The sequence below is a fragment of the Amia ocellicauda genome, chromosome 3, assembly GCF_036373705.1.
Source record: "Amia ocellicauda isolate fAmiCal2 chromosome 3, fAmiCal2.hap1, whole genome shotgun sequence".
NCBI lineage: Eukaryota > Metazoa > Chordata > Actinopteri > Amiiformes > Amiidae > Amia > Amia ocellicauda.
Window position 1 is genome coordinate 50727333 of NC_089852.1, and position 27433 is coordinate 50754765.

Sequence of the window (27433 nt, forward strand, 5' to 3'; positions counted from 1 at the left end):
CATTCGGCCCATTCTCCTCTGACCTCTAGCATCAACAAGGCATTTTCGCCCACAGGACTGCCGCATACTGGATGTTTTTCCCTTTTCACACCATTCTTTGTAAACCCTAGAAATGGTTGTGCGTGAAAATCCCAGTAACTGAGCAGATTGTGAAATACTCAGACCGGCCCGTCTGGCACCAACAACCATGCCACGCTCAAAATTGCTTAAATCACCTTTCTTTCCCATTCAGACATTCAGTTTGGAGTTCAGGAGATTGTCTTGACCAGGACCACACCCCTAAATGCATTGAAGCAACTGCCATGTGATTGGTTGGTTAGATAATTGCATTAATGAGAAATTGAACAGGTGTTCCTAATAATCCTTTAGGTGAGTGTATATATGTGTGTATGTATATATATATATATATATATAATTTTTTTTTTTTTTTTCAGCTGACAACATGCTTTGATTTGCTTCCAAACGATATGCTTAAGCTATGAATTGTGAACTTCATTATTGTAAGTTGCAAACAATAGTAATTGTTGCTGTCTCTCTGAACTAACACAGTCTGAATTCTAATATAGTTTGTGAATATCTCTTCTAGATGGCTGGAATCATTTCTCTCACCCGTACAACAAGCTGGAATTTGGAAAGTGGGACCTCTACATTCCGCCTAAAGAAGATAAATCTCCACCTGTTCCCCATGGATCCAAACTGAAGGTAGCTTATTGTTTTTTATTCTTATTATTTTTTATTCTTATTACTATTTCATACAAAGACCCTTCTGCGATTGATTTACATTTTTTATTTGATTCAGTTTCCTATAGTAGAATTATGAAAATGCCACATAGCACAGTATAATTGAATTCCCATTCCATGTCTGGCAGCATTTTGATGCTGTAGTATCTTTGAAATCCAGTTATTTCTGATAGTTTGCTACTTGCTACATAATAGAGTGCTGTATTGTAATATATCAGTGTAAAGGTTAACCCTTGCATACCAAATCTCATTCAAAGTACTGCTTCAGATACTGCTTACAAGCTCTCCTGTAAACCTTTTTCTCAGGCATATAGTTTTGCAGTGATCTTCTGTCAGAGAAATTGAACTCCAATGTCAATCGCATTCCTTACTCATGGGCTGTAAGGGGTAATTAGAAAGTTGACCAACAAATTAATAACCACACAAAACTACAAATTTTTACAACAACCAAAATGCAATACATTGCAGTACAATACAACTATAAGAATACTGATGGAAAATAGAAATATGTGCATGACAAGGGACAGCAGAGAATTCAGTGCTGGTTTGCCTGAGGTACAATTTGTCAAAGTATCTGCATCACTGAAATTAGTATACCTGGGTTGTGTGGAAGGTTTAAAGTAGAGGTGACATTGGAATGCTCCCAGTAATACACAATACTATGAGAGTGCATATACACAAAAGGGAAACTGTATCAGCATGCATCTGCATAATAGACTGTTGTAATGTTCATTTGAAAGGCAGGATGAAGAAGCTCTTTAAAGGTGATGTCAAGGCAAGTCAGTGACTACCTGAAGCCATGCTGCTCCTCAGATCTCAATGACACTGGCAATTTTGAGTCTTAACACTTTACCCTGAAGCAGTTGCTCAACCGTAGTGCTTATCACACACAAAATGCAGAATAATTTAAAAGCGTTTCTGATGTTACCTGCTTTCCATTTTGTTTTTATATACTTTTCTGTACTGTATACAGAAAATCATTAACACCTCCGCTTAGAATATGGAAGAATCTCCGACTGAAAGTATATGGGAAAGACTAACTGCATTTTCTTTTCAGTTACAAATATGTTAACTTTGTTGACTGTGAGAAAGCATTTGTTTCAATATGTACAAACGTAGTCATCAGGGCTCTAAGAAATCAAAACATTGAGGAAACCTGTATACTAAAAATAGCTACTACAATAATGCTACTCCGACTATCCGACTCCACCGTGACACTGACAAGAACGAGATCTACAAAGGAGTACACTAAGTAGATGCAATCTACCAAAACTCTTCCCAGAAACTGTTGAAGAAGTGTTCACGACTTGATATATGTGTAAAAATAAAGAATGGATGTGAGTTTATAGGAGAAATTCACACTTAATTTAGATAAAATATAAACATTACCACCTTGCAGTTGTGACTGTGTATGTGTAATGATTGTGTGCTCTGCTTAAAGGGACACGAAGGTGGGGTGATTTAGGTGTATAATTAGTGTCGATATACTCTAAACATTTTCCAGTTTATTTGTAGAAGAAAACATTTTTAAAAGTAAGACTAAATATAACTTTGCCCTTATTTATTAATGTATTTGTTTATTTGTTTGTTAACTGACCTAATTTAATTAACTTTATTTGTATGCATGCATTCATTCATTCTTTCAATCGTGTATTAATTTCTTAAGTCCGTCAATCTATTCTGTTGTGTTACTCAGTGACTGCTCAATGAGCTATTGAGATACAGCTCAGCTATAAATTGAGGTGTTTGGATGTCAGCCATGTGCTGTGTTGATTGTAACTGTTATAGACAAAATAGATCTAAAAATAATAACTATTGTGTGACAAACTATCCTGAATTAATTTAAAACGAACATGTTCATACATGCAAGAAAAAACATAGAAATACCAGTTAAACAGAAGATGGCTTAAGGAACAAGGACCTGGAGTCAAGCCATTGAAAACTGAAAGCTAAACCAATCTTTATTTTGAACAATTGGTAAGAAAAAAACAAACATACAAAAAATCCCATACATACTATATTTGGCTTGGTATACTGTTTTAAGCCTTCATATCCACATCCATTCGGATGCAATAACTTTTTCAGTGTTGTAATTTAGTTTATCACTCAATGCATTGCTTTATCTTTATTGAAAGTCAAGGCAATTTAAGTGGCCTTTGGTGATACCCAACTGGCCACAGAATGTTTCAGCAATATCAACGCTGAGTTTGGATGCTGTAAGCAGGCTTGGGCAAAATGAAAGATCACTAATCTTCCGCTTGCCAGATTATCATTTACTAAGGAGAATGTGAAGACAATTGTTTCAGGCATGTTTCTGCATAAATTTCCTTAGGCAAGATTTGCAATTTTGTAACGGGAGAATTTGTTCAGCTTCTGCTGTTTCTTTTCCCCCTCTTTTTTGTACCTTAGAAAGAAATGGTGAATGCCATGACATTTTTGAAAAAGAAGAAAAGAGATAATGTAGGTGTATATATATACACTCACCTAAAGGATTATTAGGAACACCATACTAATACTGTGTTTGACCCCCTTTCGCCTTCAGAACTGCCTTAATTCTACGTGGCATTGATTCAACAAGGTGCTGAAAGCATTCTTTAGAAATGTTGGCCCATATTGATAGGATAGCATCTTGCAGTTGATGGAGATTTGTGGGATGCACATCCAGGGCACGAAGCTCCCGTTCCACCACATCCCAAAGATGCTCTATTGGGTTGAGATCTGGTGACTGTGGGGGCCAGTTTAGTACAGTGAACTCATTGTCATGTTCAAGAAACCAATTTGAAATGATTCGACCTTTGTGACATGGTGCATTATCCTGCTGGAAGTAGCCATCAGAGGATGGGTACATGGTGGTCATAAAGGGGTGGACATGGTCAGAAACAATGCTCAGGTAGGCAGTGGCATTTAAACGATGCCCAATTGGCACTAAGGGGCCTAAAGTGTGCCAAGAAAACATCCCCCACACCATTACACCACCACCAGCAGCCTGCACAGTGGTAACAAGGCATGATGGATCTATGTTCTCATTCCGTTTACGCCAAATTCTGACTCTACCATCTGAATGTCTCAACAGAAATCGAGACTCATCAGACCAGGCAACATTTTTCCAGTCTTCAACTGTCCAATTTTGGTGAGCTTGTGCAAATTGTAGCCTTTTTTCCTATTTGTAGTGGAGATGAGTGGTACCCGTTGGGGTCTTCTGCTGTTGTAGCCCATCTGCCTCAAGGTTGTACGTGTTGTGGCTTCACAAATGCTTTGCTGCATACCTCGGTTGTAACGAGTGGTTATTTCAGTCAAAGTTGCTCTTCTATCAGCTTGAATCAGTCGGCCCATTCTCCTCTGACCTCTAGCATCAACAAGGCATTTTCACCCACAGGACTGCCGCATACTGGATGTTTTTCCCTTTTCACACCATTCTTTGTAAACCCTAGAAATGGTTGTGCGTGAAAATCCCAGTAACTGAGCAGATTGTGAAATACTCAGACCGGCCCGTCTGGCACCAACAACCATGCCACGCTCAAAATTGCTTAAATCACCTTTCTTTCCCATTCAGACATTCAGTTTGGAGTTCAGGAGATTGTCTTGACCAGGACCACACCCCTAAATGCATTGAAGCAACTGCCATGTGATTGGTTGGTTAGATAATTGCATTAATGAGAAATTGAACAGGTGTTCCTAATAATCCTTTAGGTGAGTGTATATTGAGTTGCAGCCACATAACTCACTGTTTTGGCTATTTGTGTTAACGAGCAGGTGTACTTAATAAAGTGGCCAGTGAGTGTGAGTGTGTGTGTGTGTGTGTATATACACCAATCAGCCATAACATTATGACCACTGACAGGTGAAGTGAATAACACTGACAATCTCGTTATCATGGCACCTGTCAGTGGGTGGGATATATTAGGCAGCAAGTGAACATTTTGTACTCAAAGTTGATGTGTTAGAAGCAGGAAAAATGGGCAAGCGTAAGGATTTGAGTGACTTTGACATGGGCCAAATTGTGATGGCTAGACGACTGGGTCAGAGCATCTCCAAAACTGCAGCTCTTGTGGGGTGTTCCCGGTCTGCAGTGGTCAGTACCTATCAAAAGTGGTCCAAGGAAGAAAAACCGGCGACAGGGTCATGGGCGGCCAAGGCTCATTGATGCACGTGGGGAGCGATGGCTGGTCCGTGTGGTCCGATCCAACAGTCAAGCTACTGTAACTCAAATTGCTGAAAAAGTTAATGCTGGTTCTGATAGAAAGGTGTCAGAACACACAGTGCATCGCAGTTTGTTGCGTATGGGGCTGCATAGCCGCAGACCAGTCAGGGTGCCCATGCTGACCCCTGTCCACTGCCGAAAGTGCCTACAATGTGCATGTAAGCATCAGAACTGGACCACGGAGCAATGGAGGAAGGTGGCATGGTCTGATGAATCATGAGTTCAAGGTGTTGACTTGGCCTCCAAATTCACCAGATCTCAATCCAATCGAGCATCTGTGGGATATGCTGGACAAACAAGTACGATCCATGGAGGCCCCACCTCGCAACTTACAGGACTTAAAGGATGTGCTGCTAACGTCTTGGTGCCAGATACCACAGCACACCTTCAGAGGTCTAGTGGAGTCCATGCCTCGACGGGTCAGGGCTGTTTTGGTGGCAAAAGGGTGACCTACACAATATTAGGCAGGTGGTCATAATGTTTTGGCTGATCGGTGTATATCTTTGCTTCACAACCACATATCATCAGCGAAAAATCACATCTTAAACAACACTGTGCAGGCAAACTAGACGTGGTTTCTGGTGCTTGTCAATCACAGATCTATTTCAGTGGAGCTCTGTAATTGTAACGGGTGAGGAGCACAATTCTTGATTTGTGCACCTGCTAGAAATATGTGTCTTCATTGGAAACCAGCTGTTTCTACCACAGATGTAGGAGTTTCTAGGTGAATACAAGCTATGGAACGAGTGTATGCACTTTTATATTTTGGAGGCGAAGCTGAAATATATCCACAAGACAAACGATCCGCAGTTTAGCTGTTTATTTATAGAAATCAGGAAAACAAACTGAATACCTGTGTTTTTGACAAGTACAAAGTGACGCTCTTGCCCCAGTCCAGACCGTGTATTGAGACACCGAACTAGGAATCTGCAAGCAATCAACTGACTAACTAACTGGATCACAGGCTCTATATAGGACATCCCATATTAATACGCCACATCCTATCAGCTAATAACCAGGAAGGGCTGCTACTAGGTTCCACACAATAACAAGCACTGAGTGCAACAAACCTCCGTAACAATATATGAATAAATAAAATCATGATAATAAGTTAATTAAAATTAACGGTCCAGTCATAAGCGTCTGGTGGTCCGGATTTGGCCCGCGGTCCACCTATTGACTACCCCTGCTCTAAGGAGTGCTAGGGCTTCATGTGAAGATACTTCTCTAAATACCTTTATGGTATTAAAATGGATTTACTACAAAGATTCATCTTATATTGTATGCTTAAGAAGGCTATATGTTTACCACAAATGCTTTTGTTCATTCAGACATAGAAACCTTCTGAATTAGTTACAGTAAATCAAACATAGTGAGTTTGTTATGTCTGCTGTGGGGCAGATAACCAAGTAAGGATTACTTTGGTTGTGATTGTTGAGCCATCAATAATGAAGTTATGGGGAAGGTATGAGCTACAGTTGAATAGGTCACCCATATTCAGAAGACACGTACAACTCATCTTTGCACTAAAAAGTTTAGTTTCACTTAATTTGTCCAAGGTAACCTTAGTAATGAAATATGAATCCCCACTGGAACTCCACTATATTATAAATATATAAATAAACATATATATATACACTCACCTAAAGGATTATTAGGAACACCTGTTCAATTTCTCATTAATGCAATTATCTAACCAACCAATCACATGGCAGTTGCTTCAATGCATTTAGGGGTGTGGTCCTGGTCAAGACAATCTCCTGAACTCCAAACTGAATGTCTGAATGGGAAAGAAAGGTGATTTAAGCAATTTTGAGCGTGGCATGGTTTTTGGTGCCAGACGGGCCGGTCTGAGTATTTCACAATCTGCTCAGTTACTGGGATTTTCACGCACAACCATTTCTAGGCTTTACAAAGAATGGTGTGAAAAGGGAAAAACATCCAGTATGCGGCAGTCCTGTGGGCAAAAATGCCTTGTTGATGCTAGAGGTCAGAGGAGAATGGGCCGACTGATTCAAGCTGATAGAAGAGCAACTTTGACTGAAATAACCACTCGTTACAACCGAGGTATACAGCAAAGCATTTGTGAAGCCACAACACGTACAACCTTGAGGCGGATGGGCTACAACGGCAGAAGACCCCACCGGGTACCACTCATCTCCACTACAAATAGGAAAAAGAGGCTACAATTTGCACAAGCTCACCAAAATTGGACAGTTGAAGACTGGAAAAATGTTGCCTGGTCTGATGAGTCTCGATTTCTGTTGAGACATTCAGATGGTAGAGTCAGAATTTGGCGTAAACACAATGAGAACATGGATCCATCATGCCTTGTTACCACTGTGCAGGCTGGTGGTGGTGGTGTAATGGTGTGGGGGATGTTTTCTTGGCACACTTTAGGCCCCTTAGTGCCAATTGGGCATCGTTTAAATGCCACGGCCTACCTGAGCATTGTTTCTGACCATGTCCATCCCTTTATGACCACCATGTACCCATCCTCTGATGGCTACTTCCAGCAGGATAATGCACCATGTCACAAAGGTCGAATCATTTCAAATTGGTTTCTTGAACATGACAATGAGTTCACTGTACTAAACTGGCCCCCACAGTCACCAGATCTCAACCCAATAGAGCATCTTTGGGATGTGGTGGAACGGGAGCTTCGTGCCCTGGATGTGCATCCCACAAATCTCCATCAACTGCAAGATGCTATCCTATCAATATGGGCCAACATTTCTAAAGAATGCTTTCAGCACCTTGTTGAATCAATGCCACGTAGAATTAAGGCAGTTCTGAAGGCGAAAGGGGGTCAAACACAGTATTAGTATGGTGTTCCTAATAATCCTTTAGGTGAGTGTATAAAGCATGCAGACTTGGTTTACTTGTTGTTAAACTAAATATTAGAATGGGGAAGATGCATGATCTAAGCGACTTTGACCATGGTATGATTGTTGGTGCCAGACATGATAATGAGATTATCAGTGTTATGCACTTCACCTGTCAGTGGTCATAATGTTATGGCTGATCGGTGTATGTTTGAGTCCAAATCTGCCTGATTTCATGGAGATTTTGAGCAATGTTTTTCAACTAAGAACTGACTCATCGCACATTTCAGGTTTCCAGTTGTCAAAATCTTCTGGGGGAGGACCACCAGACCCCCCACCCTGAATTACTCAGTCGTCTTCAACCCTCATTTTTCAACATTAATTTTGTGCTGCACCTTGACTATACCTTGACCAAGAAATGTTGACCCTGACACAAAATAACTGACAACCCCTGCCTTAGAGGTTGACGGTTCAGTGCACCCTCCTTCCCCATATATTCTTGCTTTCTTGGTACCTGTATACAGTCTTTTGTTAAATAATGTCTATAGTGTATGTAAAACTTTTGTCCACAATGTCTAAACCTTGTCTTTGACTTAGATCTGGAGGTGGCAGTACTAAAATGTCAGCCTTAAAGCTTTAGTCAAAATGGTATCTTTATTTTGTATGGCACTATAGGTTGCCTCTTCATTGCGTATTAAGATTAAGAGGTTCAAACAATGCATGACATCTACTAGTATAACCATGATTTTAAAATAGTTAATTCAAAGCTTTGTGCAACAGACTGGAAATAACTAGCTCATACAGATCAGGAAACAATCTGGAAAACCCTACAAATGGAAGAAAAAGTATTACTTTAATAGAATATGTTCTATTTCTGGTTACTATTTCTAAAGAATTGCAAAAGATATGGCTTATTTTAATTATAAATCCCATCTTTCTACACATTTGATCTCACCTAGAACAACTAAAGAATAATTGAGTCTTTGTTTATGTAGAAAGGCTGAATACAAAATACAGATTCAGATACAGGTTCCAATGATTTTTCCCACATGCAGTGAAACTCTTTTCTATAAGGGAAGAAAATAAAATGGTTTATCCCTTTTTTCCTTAGTGGTATCGATGCACAAACATAAGGATTTCTGAAAAGAGAGTTACACAGTTTATGAGACACTTGGGCTGCAATATTTTTTTCCAGTACAGCACCTTGACACCACTTAAATGTTTGAGCATATATTCTTAAATTTCCTAATGCTCATGCAGATGTGTAAGCTTTGTTTACCTTATGGCTTTTCAAGTGCTGAGCTGAACTTCTACAGTTTTTCCGTTGTAACTCTTTGCCCATTTTCAGGAAGGCATATGTAGGCTTAACTGGATGTACTTGAGGTACACCTAAAAGACCTTCTCAGGTATTTCTAAGCAGGGTTTATGAATGGCTTGTGTGTATGTCTGTAACAATCTTTCAGATCATTGTTGTGGTCACTGTGTAACTGGGGAAAATGCAAGAAGACTTGAGGTTCTTGCATCAATATGCCACTAACAGCAATGTGAGACTGGTAGGCTGAATAGCCTGCTCTCATCTGTAATCCTGCTCGTATTTCAGATCAGATCAGGTGTGGCCAACCTGGTGCCTTTCAGAGCTTTAGAAGGCTATGTACATCTCCCTTAAATCACAGATTACAAAAGACTTTCATTCAGATATTGTGGAATGAAAAACTAAAACCTCCTTCAGGAACTACCCCAATGACTTGAAGATTTCTGAAGTAGCACAAGGAGGACCAATGACTTTTAGTAATAAATGCAAATTTAAGGAATTACAAAGTATTACGTGTGATTCCTTGTATTACAGCAAAGAGGATACTGGATTGTCCGGAGAGTAGATGCCGGGGATCAGAAAAAAAAGTTAAACATTACAAGGTTAAAAGAGCTGAACAAATTAACATCTTTGGGGAAGATTTATTTCTTGTCTTCAAAATCTCAAAGTATGCTAATCGGGATTCAGCAAGGAAATGCTGTGGGAGGAAATCTCATCAGTGTTATTTACAGAGTAAACCACATGGTATGTTTTTGATTTGTGGCTCACAAGGATCTTTCAAAGACTGGATAAGATACTAATGCCCAAGCATTATATGCCAAATTGTCATTCCAAACCTTTGTCATGAAAGTTAGCTAGCATTTCAGATTGAAGGATTCAAACATTATACCCCTGTTATTGAAATTATCTTTACTGCTTTAAAGATGTGTAAGAACTAAAGAGAAAAAATAGTAGATAATCAAATTAAAAGTGATACTCTTCTGTAGAATGCATTAATCAAAGTCAATCTAAAATGTATCTTGCAAGAAAACATGCCAGACAGAATGATTTACAGCCAATTGTAACATCTGATTGGCCATATTTACCAGCTGCCCATTTTTGCCTTTTGTCAGCTGGATTTTGTCTCTACACAAGCCCTCACAGTGAAAGTCTTCCTAGGAATGATATACACTTGCAAGCCTTCCATGTATCTTTCTTTTCTATTTTGTTGCAAATTTGTATTGCAGCTACTTTACTTGTCATAGATGATGGGTCTCTTATTTTCTAAAATGTTTCAATTGTGTGTGTGTGTGTGTGTGTGTGTGTGTGTGTGTGTGTGTTTTATGATTTATGCAGCTTTAGGCTCTTTTGAATAAAGTGATTCATTTTACATATGAATAGGCTCACAGTCATCATCTCTTTCTCTAAATCACAGTACATCAACAACATTTTATTTTTTATAGACAATGTCTTGATTTATGCCACTTCAGACTGCAGACTTACCTGAAAAAGAGGTACATTTTGCTTTACTCAAATATCTACTGCCTCTGCTGTCCATAGATGCCATAGTCAAGAATACCTAGCTCCATTTCAGAGCTGGACCAAAAACACAAATCTTATATATATATATATATATATATATATATATATATATATATATATATATATATAAAATATGTGTCACAGAGACATCTTTATAAATGAATGATCATTACAACAGAAAAGATGCTGGCGAAGCCTAATTGGTTTACTTCATGAAAACAATGTAATGTCTGAACTAGGAGCTTTTAATTAATTAGTCTTGAACACACACACAAAAATACACAAAAAGTCTAAACCTAATTATTATTATTTTATTTTTTTGGAAGGTTGCTTTGTTTGTATGTTTAGAACGTTTACTCTGTTCAGCTCTCAGCCAGATTACATGTTTTCTTTATTAAATTTGTCTATGTTGTGTAGAGCTTTTCAGCTTCAAATCCCCTTTGATATTTTCTCTCATATATATATATATTTTTTTAATTATTATTTATTTATTTATTTTCCCCAGAAGCTTTATTGAAGGCTGTTTTGTTGATATTCAGCATGGGTGTGTGGGTGGGCAAAATGTGTGCCTTCATGCCACATTTGTATCAAAAATATACTTTCAGCATGTAAAGCAGGTGTGTTATCAATTACCAGAGATGTCTCTCTTGGGAAACTGTAAATTGGATAGCAGGGCTTACCTCTGTTGCATGATACATATTAATAATGTTCAGATTTCTAATCTAATAACCTTTCATGATCTAAAATGTCCAGTTTGATAGAGCATGAGTGAAGTATGTACTACACACATGGGCAGTGTATACTAATTCCTACAAACTCCCTAAAGGAACTGAGATTAGGATAACTTTGTGTGCACCTTGATAAATAATAATAATAATAATAATAATAATAATAATAATAATAATAATAATAAAGGATTTATTGTTAATTTTCTTAATACTTTATCTTGCTGTGGAGTAGAGTCATGAGTGCTGAGAGTGATGTTTTCCAATTCAAATTCAAATTTGAGAATAGAATTGTAATTAACTTAGTAATTACAATTAATTAGTGGTCAAAAATCCTGACTTATAGCTAGAGGGCCTTTTGTAACCTAGATCAAGACATTTTACCCAGATATCTCCAGGTTTAAAAAAAAACAACAAAAAAACAGTATCAATGGGTACCTTTTTATGAATTGCTTCTGATGGAAGCAAGAGCCTAATAAATAAATAAATGAATAAATAATAATTATATAGGAGTTACACCCAAGAGTGTGCTAAGAATTTGTTGAATCTGTTCCAGACCACCAGCTGTTCAGGTCTCGTTCCAGTCAGCATCAGGAGAGCATTAGTGAAGATGTGTGAGTTTTTTTTGTTGTTGATGTTGAGTTCATGCAGCTTGGTCCTGAGAGAACTGGAGCTTGGTTTCAGTTCAGTGTGCAGGGCGATTCATGAGAAGCAGAGTGTGGGTAAGGAGAACATTAGATCTTTGCCATTTTAGATGATTAGTGTAATGTATAATAGGGAAAAAATCCTTCAGCATCTCTATGTATTCAGCAAAGATTTGGATGCTTCAGAAATAGTGTATTCACAGAGCTGATTCTGATTTAATTACAAATAACAGATGTCCTAGCAATAGGTAAAAAGCTTCAACTCTCCTTCTTGTAGGCATAGGAAGTGGGCTTGTGGGGTTGGGGGGGCAGTCTCCTTACAAAGTGTGAATAAACAGCCTGATTCTGTGTTGTTTGGACCAAATGCTCACTAAAGTCTTTATTTTTGTATTATGTTTTGTATGAGGATCATGTGAAATTAAATTATAATTAATTTCTACAGGTGCTGTGCTAAACTGATGCTGCTCCAATTTATTTGGCCTATGATGCACAGCAGGACCATTCCACTATACTGACTAAAGCCATGAAAGTTCTCACTAGCTGAAATATTGATATTCAGTCTGGGCTTTGCGTTGCACTTGGAGTGATGAGTTTTCGATTAAGATGAATACTCTTTTTATTTTTTCACATCTAGACACTTAGAACTGTCTGTGCTTTCTTTCTTTTTATCTTTCTTTCATTTGAAAGCATCAAGCTGCTTGTAACGTGCATATCAAATCCTCAGGTATATACTGTATTTTCAGAGGTGCACTGCCTGGCCAGATCTTTATCTCGATTACTTGAGAATGGTTGAGTGATGGTGGAGATATCTATGGTCAAAGATCCCTGTTAGCCGTGGCCCTGCAAAAGGGAATTATCCAGAAACAATTTTACCATTCAGCACAGCAGGAAAGTACAAAGCTATAAATGTATGAACCATGAAGTGATTTACTTCTCTTAGGTCTTTGTTACAAAATCTATAACATTAATCTTAGGGCACTACTCATGACCTTCAACAGAATGTCTTAAACAGGGCTGGGTAATTCTAGTTCTCAGGGGATGGGCTGATTTTATAGTTACCTTATAATTAGCAACTGATTAAGACCTGGAAGAAGCAGGTGATTGGACTTATTAACCCAATAATGACTTCAATAAGGTAATTAATACCTGAGACGGAATGAAATGTAGAAACCCTTGCAGCCCACAGGAACTGGAATTCTCCACCCCTGCTGTAGAACATCAAGTTAAAAGGTTTGTTAAGTTTCATACAGAGCTGAATACTCTTTCATTGGACATTTTTTGTTTGTTTGTTTGTGTTTCCCCCCCTTTGGGTGTATGAAAGCATCACTGTGCTTTCTCCTTCTGTGCTTGAAACAGATTACTATTAAATTAGTCCACATCTCTATATGAAATATATACACCTCTAACTTATTTTATTCAAGTTAAGGTTAATTTGGTGTATTTCTTCATAATTTGACTGAACTTTTTATGGTTTAATTTCTCAGATCATAAGGAATAAGGAAAATACATTTTCCAGTGCCCTTTACATACAAAAACATAAAAAAAGAGGAAAACCATTGTTTTGCATTGTGGATACTTAAAACATTAAATAACTAATTTAGAATTCTCTCTCTCCAGCATTTTGATTGGGCACAGATTTCAATATTATCTTGCCATTTTGAAACTATTACTTTAGAGAGCTTCTCCTAATATTCCTCAACAGACGAGGTTTGATTGTAATGCTTTGAATTGCCCAGAACAATCAAATATTTTGTTTGCTGCGTGCTTCTGTTGTAATGGGTTGTCTATGGCTCATGATCATTCAAAAAATTTAAGGTAGTACATATTCTGCTTGGCCATGGAAGCAAAGCTCAGTATACTTATAATGGGGGTGTGGAATAATATTAAGTTCAGGAGAAATACATTTCTAGCCCACCATACAGTGAGGGGAAAAAAGTATTTGATCCCCTGCTGATTTTGTATCTTTGCCCACTGACAAAGAAATGATCAGTCTATAATTTTAATGGTAGGTGTATTTTAACAGTGAGAGACAGAATAACAACAAAAAACGCATTTCAAAAAAGTTATAAATTGATTTGCATGTTAATGAGGGAAATAAGTATTTGATCCCCTATCAATCAGCAAGATTTCTGGCTCCCAGGTGCCTTTTATACAGGTAACGAGCTGAGATTAGGATCTCTCTCTTAAAGGGAGTGCTCCTAATCTCAGTTTGTTACCTGTATAAAAGACACCTGTCTACAGAAGCAATCAATCAATCAGATTCCAAACTCTCCACCATGGCCAAGACCAAAGAGCTGTCCAAGGATGTCAGGGACAAGATTGTAGACCTACACAAGGCTGGAATGGGCTACAAGACCATCGCCAAGCAGCTTGGTGAGAAGGTGACAACAGTTGGTGCGATTATTCGCAAATGGAAGAAACACAAAATAACTGTAAGTCTCCCTCGGTCTGGGGCTCCATGCAAGATCTCACCTCGTGGAGTTTCAATGATCATGAGAACGGTGAGGAATCAGCCCAGAACTACACGGGAGGATCTTGTTCATGATCTCAAGGCAGCTGGGACCATAGTCACCAAGAAAACAATTGGTAACACACTACGTCGTGAAGTACTGAAATCCTGCAGCGCCCGCAAGGTCCCCCTGCTCAAGAAAGCACATGTTCATTGGCAAACTTCAGACGGGCCTGTACATCTGAATGATTCAGAGGAGAACTGGGTGAAAGTGTTGTGGTCAGATGAGACCAAAATTGAGCTCTTTGGCATCAACTCAACTTGCCATGTTTGGAGGAGGAGGAATGACCCCAAGAACACCATCCCCACCGTCAAACATGGAGGTGGACACATTATGCTTTGGGGGGCACTGCATCAAAGGGACGATGGTACATGGGCCCCGTCCGTCAAATCTTGGGTGAGAACCTCCTTCCCTCAGCCAGGGCATTGTAAATGGGTCGTGGATGGGTATTCCAGCATGACAATGACCCAAAACACACAGCCAAGGCAACAAAGGAGTGGCTCAAGAAGAAGCACATTAAGGTCCTGGAGTGGCCTAGCCAGTCTCCAGACCTTAATCCCATAGAAAATCTGTGGACGGAGCTGAAGGTTCGAGTTGCCAAACGTCGGCCTCGTTGAAGAGGACTTGAAGAGGATCTGCAAAGAGGAATGGGACAAAATCCCTCCTGAGATGTGTGCAAACCTGGTGGCCAACTACAAGAAACGTCTGACCTCTCTGATTGCCAACAAGGGTTTTGCCACCAAGTACTAAGTCAAAGGGGTCAAATACTTATTTCACTCATTAACATGCAAATCAATTTATAACTTTTTTGAAATGCGTTTTTCTGTATTTTTTTGTTGTTATTCTGCCTCTCACTGTTAAAATACACCTACCATTAAAATTATAGACTGATCATTTCTTTGTCAGTGGGCAAACGTACAAAATCAGCAGGGGATCAAATACTTTTAGTTAACTCCAACCCCCCTCCCCAGTTTTTTTCTTAGTTTGATTTGTATAAGAGCTGTAATACTAGATAATAACTGTTACCAGCCAGTTGTAATTATACTTTACATAAATTTGCAGTGAGCAACAATTTACTAAGAGCAGTTTGTTTGAATGGACAGGATGAATATTCTCTCTTTAAACACGTTATTTTTAATTTAAAAGAGAGGTGGACAAGTTTATAACTTGGTAATTCCAAAACAAGCTGCTGCTGTTTTTTTTTTATTTTTTTTTAAATATTATTAAGCATTGTCAATGTTCATGTTGTTTTCAGTACAACGATAAGGAGGAATTGTCTTTTGAAAATCTGAATCATTGACGTTCTCTGCACATTTCATAGACTAATTTATATGCTAATTGTTTACATGTGTTTATCCAATAGTATATGCCAACGTAGAGTAAACTTTGTAATTATATAATTTAAATTAAATGCACACAGCAACATGGTAATCATCTATAAATGTGCACATTTACCAATCAAGCTAAGTAAGCAGCACATTTTTGGTGTTAGAAAAAGAGAATTAATTAAATGTCAATCTTTAGGAGAACCTAGATTGATCTAGATCAGTCTATGTAATAAAGGAACTGCACAGCCTCCTTTAAAACAAGAATGATTAACATGAAGAATATGCTTTTCCTATATTCAGTGACAAGTTCTGAAAACAACACACAGATTTATAGAGAAGAATGATAAAGGGAATATATATATATATATGCCCAGTACGTTGGGGTCCACCAGCCCACAATTATGGCAAAATCAACATACTGAAATAACAATGAAGTCAGCGCCCACGGTGCGCCGTCATGATGAAGTGTCCGAGTTTTCATTGTTAGGGTACTTTTTTTTTTCTTAATTGTAGGCTAAAGCTAATATCAGATTTTCAAACATATTAGAGGCAATTTAAGTATGTTGCCATACCATGCCTTCATGATCCAGAAGTCACAAATAATAGGCTATCCTATTGAAAATATAATAGTTTATTCTGTATACTAAATATCTTTCTAGTTATTATAATTCTTTGTCTCTGCACGTCTTTGTCTGCCGCTATCAGTGATACAACATTGTAACTATCAGTGTGTTTATGACATGTAGCAGCTTCATTGACAGCAATGTCTAACAAGTAGGTTGGATTGCAGCTGCTTGTCAGTATACTCTTGATTACTAATGTACAGCGAACGAGGAAGTAGCAAAACTATAAAACAAGTGCTTTAAGACCTGTTCTTAAATGTATTTTACAGCATGATAATAGTAAAAAAAGTTTTTACTTAGCCATATTGTTGGCAGCAATTCAATCTACACTACGAGTGAATGCTGATTACATTTTTGTTGCAGTTAAACAGCTTATAACAAATTACTCCGGCTGTGATTTATGTACAGGTTCGAGCCCAGTCAACAAGATACTGTTTTCCATGTTATTTCAATGGGAACTGCCATGCTGTGCACAAAGAATGCCGGTATACAGAGAGAGTGTGAGTGAGATTTTCATACAGTGATATTAACAAGGATATATGGAAATTAGCAATTTCTGATACACTTTTTGCAGTGTTCAAACATGAATACATTTTTTAAGCATTTTTCACATACGCTTAGGTTGTTGTGGAGAGACCGACAACATTACCATATCATGCCAGAACTTAATTTTAATTAAAAATGCACTTACCCAAAGAAATTACTTTTGTGACGTATACACAGACAATCTGACAGGAGTGGGTTTTCTCCTTCTGGCATCAGTCCCAAAATAGCTAATAATATAAAAATATTAATACAGGATTCATACATGATATGCTTTGTCCAAGACACCCTTATATGTGAAAAATAATTTTAAAATTTATACATGTTTAATTTTAGCAAAATGTGCTAGCTAGTGCTAACTTCCACATTGTCATTCACTTATTATATGAAAATCTCACTCGAGCTCTATCTATACCCACATTCTTTGCACTCAACATGACAAAAATTGATGTGGAGTGGAGTAGAAGATCTTTAACTGATAATAAGCCACTATCAATTCAAAAAATTCGAAAAAGACTAAATCTGTTTGACCAATCACTTTGTAATACAATCCGGGCAAGTCCAATCAGGGAATGGTCAATCCTTGCCCCCCCTTAGATATTACGATATTGGATCAACCCAACGGACATCTGGTGTGATGTGTGCTGAGAGAGCGAGACTGACAGGTTGAAGACTCTTTATAGGAAAGTTGAAGAAAGTGTTTTGTGATAATTATATAATGTTTTATATTAATACTAGCTTGTATACAGACTGAGCAGATTAGCTTTTGCAGGCTAAGCAAAAGGTCAACAAGGTTCATTTGTTAGAAACTCCTGTCAGTAATAAAAGATTACACAGTGCCGAAATAGCCTACAGCTGTTTGTTTAAAATCTGTTTGTGACTTAATTGTTTCTCCAGATAGGCAGGAACTGTTTCTGTTAATGAGCGATTTACAGTAGGTAAATGACAACTGTGGGATTGCATCATCCTAGTGCACATCAAAGACGGACATCTGCTTTTTGGATCCATCACCTCTTCACGGGAAGACAGATCGTAAACATACTCAGACTTGTACCTTCTGATTGGATGAACGACCATAAGATTTCACGTCACTTTCCTATAAAGCTGCACTCATGTTTGTAAACATTAAGTCCTCACTGAAGGAATTTCCTGACGTGGTGCTTCCGAGCCGGCTTGATTAAAGTTCTATTTGCTTTATATCAACGACTTCTCCACTTATTTCAGAGACGGGTTCTACACAGGTTAATAACTGCATCATTCTCAGAATGTAATGGGGGAACAATAATATTCCCTTTTTCCTCTAGAACAGCCTGAATTATTTGCGGCATGGATTCAACAAGGTGCTGGAAACATTCTTTAGGGAAGTATCCACTTTAGGGTCCATGCCGACTCGTCCTGCAGATTTTTTGGACATACATTCATGCTGCATACATTCCACCTCATCCCAAAAGTGCTCTTTTGGATTGAGATCTGGGGACTGTGCAGGCCATTGGTGTAACCTGAAGTCACTGTCATGTTTATGGAACCAGCTTGAGATGATGTGTGCTTTATGACATGGCACATTATCCTGTTGGAAGTATGCATTTGAAAATGAGTACGCTCTTGTATTCAAATGATGCTCAATTGGTATTAAAGAGCCTAATGTGTGTGGGGAAAAAAAATCCCCACACCATTACACCACCACCACCAGCCTATACCATTGACACAGGGCAGGGTGTATCCATGGATTCTTGCATTTTATGTCAAATTCTGACCATACCATGTGCATGTTGCAGCAGAAACTGACATTTTTCAGACCAGGTGACGTTTTTTCAATCTTCAATCGTCCAGTTTTGGTGATCACATGCCCACTGTAGCCAAATCTTCCTGTTCTTACCTTATAGGAGTGGAACCCAGTGTGGTCTTCTGCTGCTCTAGCCCATCTGCTTCAAGGTTTGACATGTTCTGTGTTCAGAGATGCCCTTCTGCACACCACTGTTGTAAAGAGTGGTTATTTGAGTATTTGTGGCCTTTCTGTCAGCTTGAACGAGTCTGGCCATTCTCCTCTGACCTCTCTCATTAACAAGGTGTCTTCACCCACAGAACTGCTGCTCACTGGATGTTTTTTATTTATCGCACCACTCTCTGATATCTAGAGACTGTAGTGCATGAAAATCCCAGGAGATCTGCTGTTTCTGAGATGCTGTAACCACCATGTCTGGCACCAACAATCATACCACGGTCAAAGTCGCTTAGATCATGCATCTTCCCCATTCTAATATTTAGTCAAGTAAACCAAGACTGCATGCTTTATATATTGAGTTGCAGCCACATAACTCACTGTTTTGGCTATTTGGGTTAACGAGCAGGTGTACTTAATAAAGTGGCCAGTGAGTGTGAGTGTGTGTGTGTGTGTGTATATACACCAATCAGCCATAACATTATGACCACTGACAGGTGAAGTGAATAACACTGACAATCTCGTTATCATGGCACCTGTCAGTGGGTGGGATATATTAGGCAGCAAGTGAACATTTTGTACTCAAAGTTGATGTGTTAGAAGCAGGAAAAATGGGCAAGCGTAAGGATTTGAGTGACTTTGACATGGGCCAAATTGTGATGGCTAGACGACTGGGTCAGAGCATCTCCAAAACTGCAGCTCTTGTGGGGTGTTCCCGGTCCGCAGTGGTCAGTACCTATCAAAAGTGGTCCAAGGAAGGAAAAGCGGTGACCTGGCGACAGGGTCATGGGCGGCCAAGGCTCAATAATGCACGTGGGGATTGAAGGCTGGCCCGTGTGGTCCGATCCAACAGACGAGCTACTGTAGCTCAAACTGCTGAAAAAGTGAATGCTGGTTCTGATAGAAAGGTGTTGGAACATATAGTGCATCGCAGTGTGTTGCGTTGCCGCAGACCAGTCAGGGTGCCCATGCTGACCCCTGCCCACTGCCGAAAGCGCCTACAATGGGCACGAGAGCATCAGAACTGGACCACGGAGCAATGGAAGAAGGTGGCCTGGTCTGATGAATCACGAGTTCAAGGTGTTGACTTGGCCTCCAAATTCCCCAGATCTCAATCCAATCGAGCATCTGCAGGATGTGCTGGACAAACAAGTCCGATCCATGGAGGCCCCACCTCGCAACTTACAGGACTTAAAGGATCTGCTGCTAACGTCTTGGTGCCAGATACCACATCACACCTTCAGAGGTCTAGTGGAGTCCATGCCTCGACGGGTCAGGGCTGTTTTGGTGGCAAAAGGGGGACTTACACAATATTAGGCAGGTGGTCATAATGTTATGGCTGATATATATTATAAAGGAAGGTTGTATATGATACGTGTATGCCAGAAAAATACACCTTTTGAAACAGAGAAACAAAAACACAAAACTTGAGAACTGCATACACACCTTCATTCAAACCTGACTTAAGTCTACCCGGGAGACCAGAATCTGGTACATTTTCTATTTAAGTCGTGACGTCTTTAACGCTTCAGATCCTAAATGTGATGACATCTGGGTGTTGGAAAGGGGGGAGGTCTTCTTGGTTTTGTCTTTATAAATGGCGTCTGTTGTATTGGGGTGATAAATTGTCAGTGCTGCAAATTTGGGAATTCCTTTTTTCATCTAAATCTCTGGGGGCTTTCTCGGCACACATGTGATGTTCATTCTGTCAGTAGTTTTCATTTTAGTATGGAGTGTTACTCCCACAGCACATCAGACATTACACCACAACACATATTTCCAGTGAGAGCACATTTTTACTTTTTATTTAATCTCTTCCAGATCCCCATGATTTGATTTACTTTGTTTTAACTGACTTGTATTCTTTACAAATATATAAGTGTGCCATTATGGAAATACAGTATAAGCATGATCCTGGTATTTATTTTATAGTGTGATCTTACCTTTCTCAAGCCATAACATTTAGTTGATTTAATGGAAATTACTTCATGGAACAAGTAGCTTTTCTTTTTCTTTTTTTTTTCTTTCTTTTCCAAGCGGTTTGCTTTCTATGGAAAGGTTAATGGTTTTCTAAGTGAATGAAAGCTAGATGAAAAAAAATAATCTTATTTAGGGAATATTGAATAAATTAGCACAGATACAGTTTTAAAAAATAAATATTTAATGTTTCAATTTCTTGTCAGTTTCATGTGAGTTCACAGTTCATATTCAATACAGTATAAACTGGTCTTTTACAGTTACATGCTTTGTGACTGTTGTATATTAATTCCATTTATCCATGATGAAACGGGTCATCAACTCTTTTAATAGAGTGTTTTAGTTGAATTTGTATTTTATTATGCTGGTCAATTTATGTCTGATTATCTACACCTTTCAGCTTCAAATAAAAGCCTTTTGAAATTGATTCTTGAGTTTTTTTAAACGAGTTATCCATCTCAGTCTCAGGTGGGTATTCAAGGTTTTCTGACTCAAGTGAAATGATTACCCACACAATTAGCTAATATCTGATCCAATTGAAAGCCCTAATCAGATACCTGTATGTAAAATATTTCTGGGTGATAGCCATTGAGAGTTACAATTGAACAACACTGCTTTGTGATCGGTTCCCATTTCCCACAGATGCCATTTGATTCAATGTATTAATTGAACACAGTAGTCGTTCAGTTTCCTGATGAAGAAATGTTCAAGAATCTTTTTGCATAGTTTCTAAATCTGTCTCCCTTAATTTGGTGTGGAACTATCAGTTGCAAGTGCAATGAAAAGCACAGCACACTAAGGTCTTCGTTCACCACCTATTCAAAACTCAATTTTGAGTATTTCCTGGATTTAGAATAAGAAGGACAGACTTCTAAACCTCTCTCAGAATCTGGCTTTCTTCCCATTAAAAACAGTCCTTAGTAATTAAGCATGGGAAATACTTAAACAAACATACATATTAATGCATTATTGTGCCACCAGTATACAATTGTGGCGAGCGAAGGGACTTTCATTGGTTGTTTGCTGGAGTGATGTCATCACCCTTTTGTGGTACTTCCATCTACATTAAACCCGTTTTCACTTTCTGACCATTTGTCACAGTTTTATTTTTAATGGTCAGGAAGTTATATATATATTACCCCCCCCACACACACACGCCTCTTTGCAGTCTAGTGAGATATTAAATCACATTGAAAAAGTCAAAACACAGGTATTTTAATTTCATTTTTAATTATGTTTCATTGCAAACATTTATTTGTGATTTATGAGGCATTTTGTGATATTTTTTTTGTTTTTGTTTTGTAAGGGGGGGAAAACAAAAATAAGCAAATTTGTATATGTAATTTACTTGGTACACTATGATGTTACCTCTGGGCATTACAGCTTTGCAGAATTGGAGTCCTACGGCCTTTTAAATCTGCTTCGTACTCACTTGAGTGCCCTTAGTGTTCGGAGAGTGCCAGGTGAGCCAGTTGTGTATTATTTGAAGGAGAGAATACTTACTTACTTGCTTGTAATTTGTCCAACAGAACTGGAATGTCATGCACAAGTTCACAAATGCCACAAATAGAATTGTGATTTTAATAGTAATCCTTACAAAGGTCTAAAGTAAATGTTTGTTTTGGAATTCTAGACAACAATGCTGGCAGCTCAAACAGCTTCAGGAGCTAGACAATTAATTAATTAATTCAAATTCCATAAGAGCAATACTTTTATTTACAAGACTCCTCTCTGGCTCTTGTGTTTATTCAGACCGGCTTTTCAAATATTTTTTGCTCCTTAAGGGCATCCATAGTTGTTTATAAATCAGATTTTTTTCCTAAATTGCTTTCTTTCATACAGTATTTTCACATCCCAAACTGAGATTTTTTTGGCATCTTAACTGAGTGCAAAATGTCACCAGGTGGCACACCTCTAATAAGAAAACCACAGCGGGGTCTGTGAAGGGTATAATAGAGCTACAGAAATAATTATTTCAAAACAGTATGAAAATTATGCCTGTTGTTCCAGCAATTATTCATCTCATTTGTACCTTCAGAGTGAAAGTGAGAAATGAACAGGACTTTTCCATTCTCAGAATGAAATCCTGTCTTTTACTTCTGGTTTTGTATTGACTTTAATAAGAGCTCACCCTATGCTCATGTTTTAAATTTTGAATCCAAAAAAGACTGCAAACTCAATGCATTTACTTTCCATATTGGCACGGTGACAAAAAAATAAAAAAATAAAACAGTCACTAAGTCACTTATCAATGTAATTTCAGATGTCTCCCCCACTGAGAGAACAATTTTTTCCACCTTCAGATGTGTACAAACACTTATTTCACAATACCTTAAACTTACATTTGCACCCCCAAATGCAAAATGATCATTCCAATACAGAAAGGCACTATCAAGTTTGACAGAAAGCATTCTGCTCCTTCATACATCAAGGACACTTTTTTTTTTTTTTGTATTGTGATTTGAGATTGGACGAAGGTCAGAATTGTTATGGCCTGGGCACCAGTGTTTTTCTGAGAATAGATCACAGTTCACAGATCTTTGTAATGCTTTACTATTATAGACACCATTGTTCCTTATCTCTAATTTGAAGAAAAAATTACTCCCCCACTTATTCACAAAATAGCTTTTTTTTCTTTTTTTCTCTAGTCTATTTTTTACACTGGTAAAAAGGATGGTGGATAGCATATCCTTTTCAGGGCAGGTCTCTATCTTGGTGTCTAAGTTAGGTTTAATGTGGGCAGCCTTTCCTCTCTATCTCACATAGGTTTAATCCCTGGTATTCTGCACAATAAATCCCCTTTGATATGTTGATCACTTCTAATATATGATTAATAATATATGATTAAAAAAAGGTGATAATTACGGCAAGTAAAATAAGGCCCTAACAAATTGAGAAGATGCCTCTGTGGAAGCCACTTGGTGCTTTGTAGTCCCTCTTTTTAAAAAGAAGCAGGTGCAGTATCTCCAAAAAGAGCATCATCTGCAAGCCATGCTCAGACGAGAGACAGCTGCCGTGCAAACTTAATTTATTATGAACACGAAAAATAACGTGTAAAATATATTTTCCTGTGAATCTGGTGTGTAGGCTGATACACTACAGTGTGCTGCTGAACAAAGCAGCATTAATGATGTTTACAGTTGGCTTGAAGACTTTTTTGTTCCCCCAGGCATTTGAAATGAAGATTTATCGTGTTTTAGTTGTTAAAGTCATGCACTTGAATGTTGGTACTGGTGGAAATATCTTCTAAGTGTGGCTCTGCAAACACAACCTTTGATTGCAGAATGACATGCTGATCCTGTAGGTTACTGAATGGGATCGGTTCTGTCATGCCATGTGGGTTGGTTATGTTTTGACATGGTGTGATTTTTTTTATTTGTGTGTGTGTGTGTGTGTGTGTGTGTGTTTTAACAAGTCAGTGACTATAAGAGCTATAGTACTTGAGATTTGAATGGTCTCGGACTTGACCCTGTCTGGACTTGGAATCGGACTCGATGTCTCAGCCGATTCTGGGTCAAGACCACAGAACAGGATCAGTCAATATTTCACAATATATATAACTAATAGAAAGCAGGTTATTATATCATAAAACAATAATAGTCAATTAAATAATATGTACTATACATCCAGTGCTTTCAGGTTCCTGCTACGTAACTTGCGTAGCAAATCCTGTGACCTGAAAAATGCATAAAGTACCCACCAAGGGGTTCCACAATTTGAATTTGCCATCACATCATATTTTACTCTCAGATTAACGCAGACAACTCCAGCACTGAAGGACTGCTATAGATATATAGATATGTAGATATATAGCTTTGTACAATACACTACAATACAGTACAATAAATATGTATTTTAAAATTATTTTGAATTACATATCTAACCTGCAAGCTGACAAAGTACACGGTCAAGATTTATATAAATTGAACCCTACAGGGCCAGTCCGACATACTGGCGGTCTCCTAGGGCCCCAGAATATCAAAGGTCCCCTAAAATATGACACAAATAATATTTTGGTTTATATAAAAAAAAAAAAAAAAATCCAACCAGCTTTTGGCCTGCGTACAATATGCCGATTACGAGCGGATTGACTGAGATGTAGCACGAGCGTGCCTAAAAACATGAACTAGTGCGGGAATGGGCAGGTTACAGCGGTGCTTCTAATCCGAGAGAGAGGTGGAGAGAGAGATGGCATCTTTTAGAAAAGTACCCATAGGGTGCAGAAAAGAGGACGAGGACAAGAAGGCACTAGGTAGAGGCATGTTTCAGATGTTATTCATTATTTCACCTCACCTGTTATGTCAACTGATGTTTGTGTGTGGCCTCAATGCATAGCTATTATCAAACACATTTTCAGTCAGAATCAGTGATTAGCTTTGAAATCAACATAACATACCATGAAAGGACATAACTAGCCAACCAAATGTTAAGGAGCAATTCCAAAATGAATGACCTGCTGAAAATTGATGCATTAAATTTTTGCACAAATTAAAAGAAAGTATGTGATGCTCCACCACCGAACTAATCTGAAACATGCCCATTTCCACATGTAAGCCCGCAGTTTATGTGCAAACGCTACTGTCTGAGATGATAATATATATCCTGAAATGGCCACATTTTAAAAGTGCAAGATAACTGGTCCGATTATTGGGGGTTTCAAGGTAAAGTAAGTTGATGATGGGAGCTTCATGGTTAATGGCATAACGCTTTTGTTTCCTATTATCATTATGCTCTCTTTATTGTTGTGGGTCTGTTGTGTGCTGTTTAGTACTGTACATCATGTTGTAATCCTAACTTTATCAAACACTTCTATTCATGGCATTGAAGCCTTGACTTGCATTGAAAGTATTAAACAACAAGGAGCAATGCACAAGACAATCCTTTGCCCTTTGCATGGCTATAGGAAACAGCAGGTTGTCTCTAGTGCAATAAACTAAAACATTGTAAACCAAGAGTGTAATTTAATCTGTGACTCGAGCATAAGGTCAAAACACACGTGTCACGATTATGTGTACTATATGTAATGTAAATATGATGTATATAGGTGTATATTGCTGAGGAGTTTATGAAGAGAATGTCAGAACTGTTTTGTATTGGAACTTTAAAATGTCATAACTTTATGAGAAATTAACATATTTTAACGCATTATATATAAAGCAATAATCCAGATCAATCATATTTAAGTAATTATCTCATTTTTTTTTAATTTTGTTAATGTGTCCAAGGTTTTGTGGTGGACGGTCACATCACTTTGATAGCTAATAGTGACAGTTGCCATCCAAATGGGGGGGTTGACGGTCAGTAACTGTGAGAGCGGGGGACCGCTTTTTACGTTACGATATATTCATGTTTTGACCCCCCTACCCTTCTATTTTTGCCTCTTTCGTGTGGGGGGGGGGGGTCCAAGTCTTAATTAGGGGGGTTCAACCCCCCCAATCCCCCCCGTAATTCGACCCTGCCTAGTTGTTAACTGTTACAGTAGTTTGCCAGTTATAGTACTAGCTCTTACAATGGCTTTTTATTTTAAATTTTAAACACCAAGCATTTCCTATAAGTATGGGTTAGATTCCACATAGACATGTATCTGTTTTTTGTCTAAATTTGAATTACACAACTGAGGATAACTAGTAGCAGGGGTTTCAAGGATTTCACCACAGATTACATTTTAATTCAAGCTACAAATGAGGCACTAATGGCTTTTTCAGTGTAAAGGAGGTTCTCACTGAAGCAGTCCACCGTCCACTTTAATGACATATTGAATTAAGCATTTTAATGTGACAATAGTGTTTTGTGTGGGGGAGGTGTGTGTGTGTTAAACATCTCATCTCACAAGTATTGTCTTTACACGTAATTGTTCGAAATGGCAAAGAGTTGATTGGCGTTTAAAATTTGCAGAATAGTATCCCCATTGGCTTAGACATGTTTAAAATAGATTTATCTAGATTGAATATGCCTGGATTATCATCTGCCATCACACTTTCTTGTAATTTATGCATTAAAAAAGATGCAGGCAATCAACATACACTCACCTAAAGGATTATTAGGAACACCTGTTCAATTTCTCATTAATGCAATTATCTAACCAACCAATCACATGGCAGTTGCTTTAATGCATTTAGGGGTGTGGTCCTGGTCAAGACAATCTCCTGAACTCCAAACTGAATGTCTGAATGGGAAAGAAAGGTGATTTAAGCAATTTTGAGTGTGGCATGGTTGTTGGTGCCAGACGGGCCGGTCTGAGTATTTCACAATCTGCTCAGTTATTGGGATTTTCACGCACAACCATTTCTAGGGTTTACAAAGAATGGTGTGAAAAGGGAAAAACATCCAGTATGCGGCAGTCCTGTGGGCGAAAATGCCTTGTTGATGCTAGAGGTCAGAGGAGAATGGGCTGACTGATTCAAGCTGATAGAAGAGCAACTTTGACTGAAATAACCACTCGTTACAACCGAGGTATGCAGCAAAGCATTTGTGAAGCCACAACACGTACAACCTTGAGGCGGATGGGCTACAACAGCAGAAGACCCCACCGGGTACCACTCAT

General features: G+C 38.3%; 1 protein-coding gene across 3 annotated transcripts in view; it reads left to right on the forward strand.

Moving 5' to 3' along the window:
- The window catches only part of LOC136746956 (1,4-alpha-glucan-branching enzyme), a 374922-nt gene that overhangs the window by 61540 nt on the left and 285949 nt on the right, over positions 1-27433 (forward strand). For all 3 annotated transcript variants that reach the window (XM_066699867.1, XM_066699866.1, XM_066699865.1), the window contains exon 3: positions 587-702. In XM_066699867.1, the coding sequence (XP_066555964.1) occupies positions 587-702 (116 nt within the window). The remainder of the gene's footprint in view (positions 1-586; positions 703-27433) is intronic.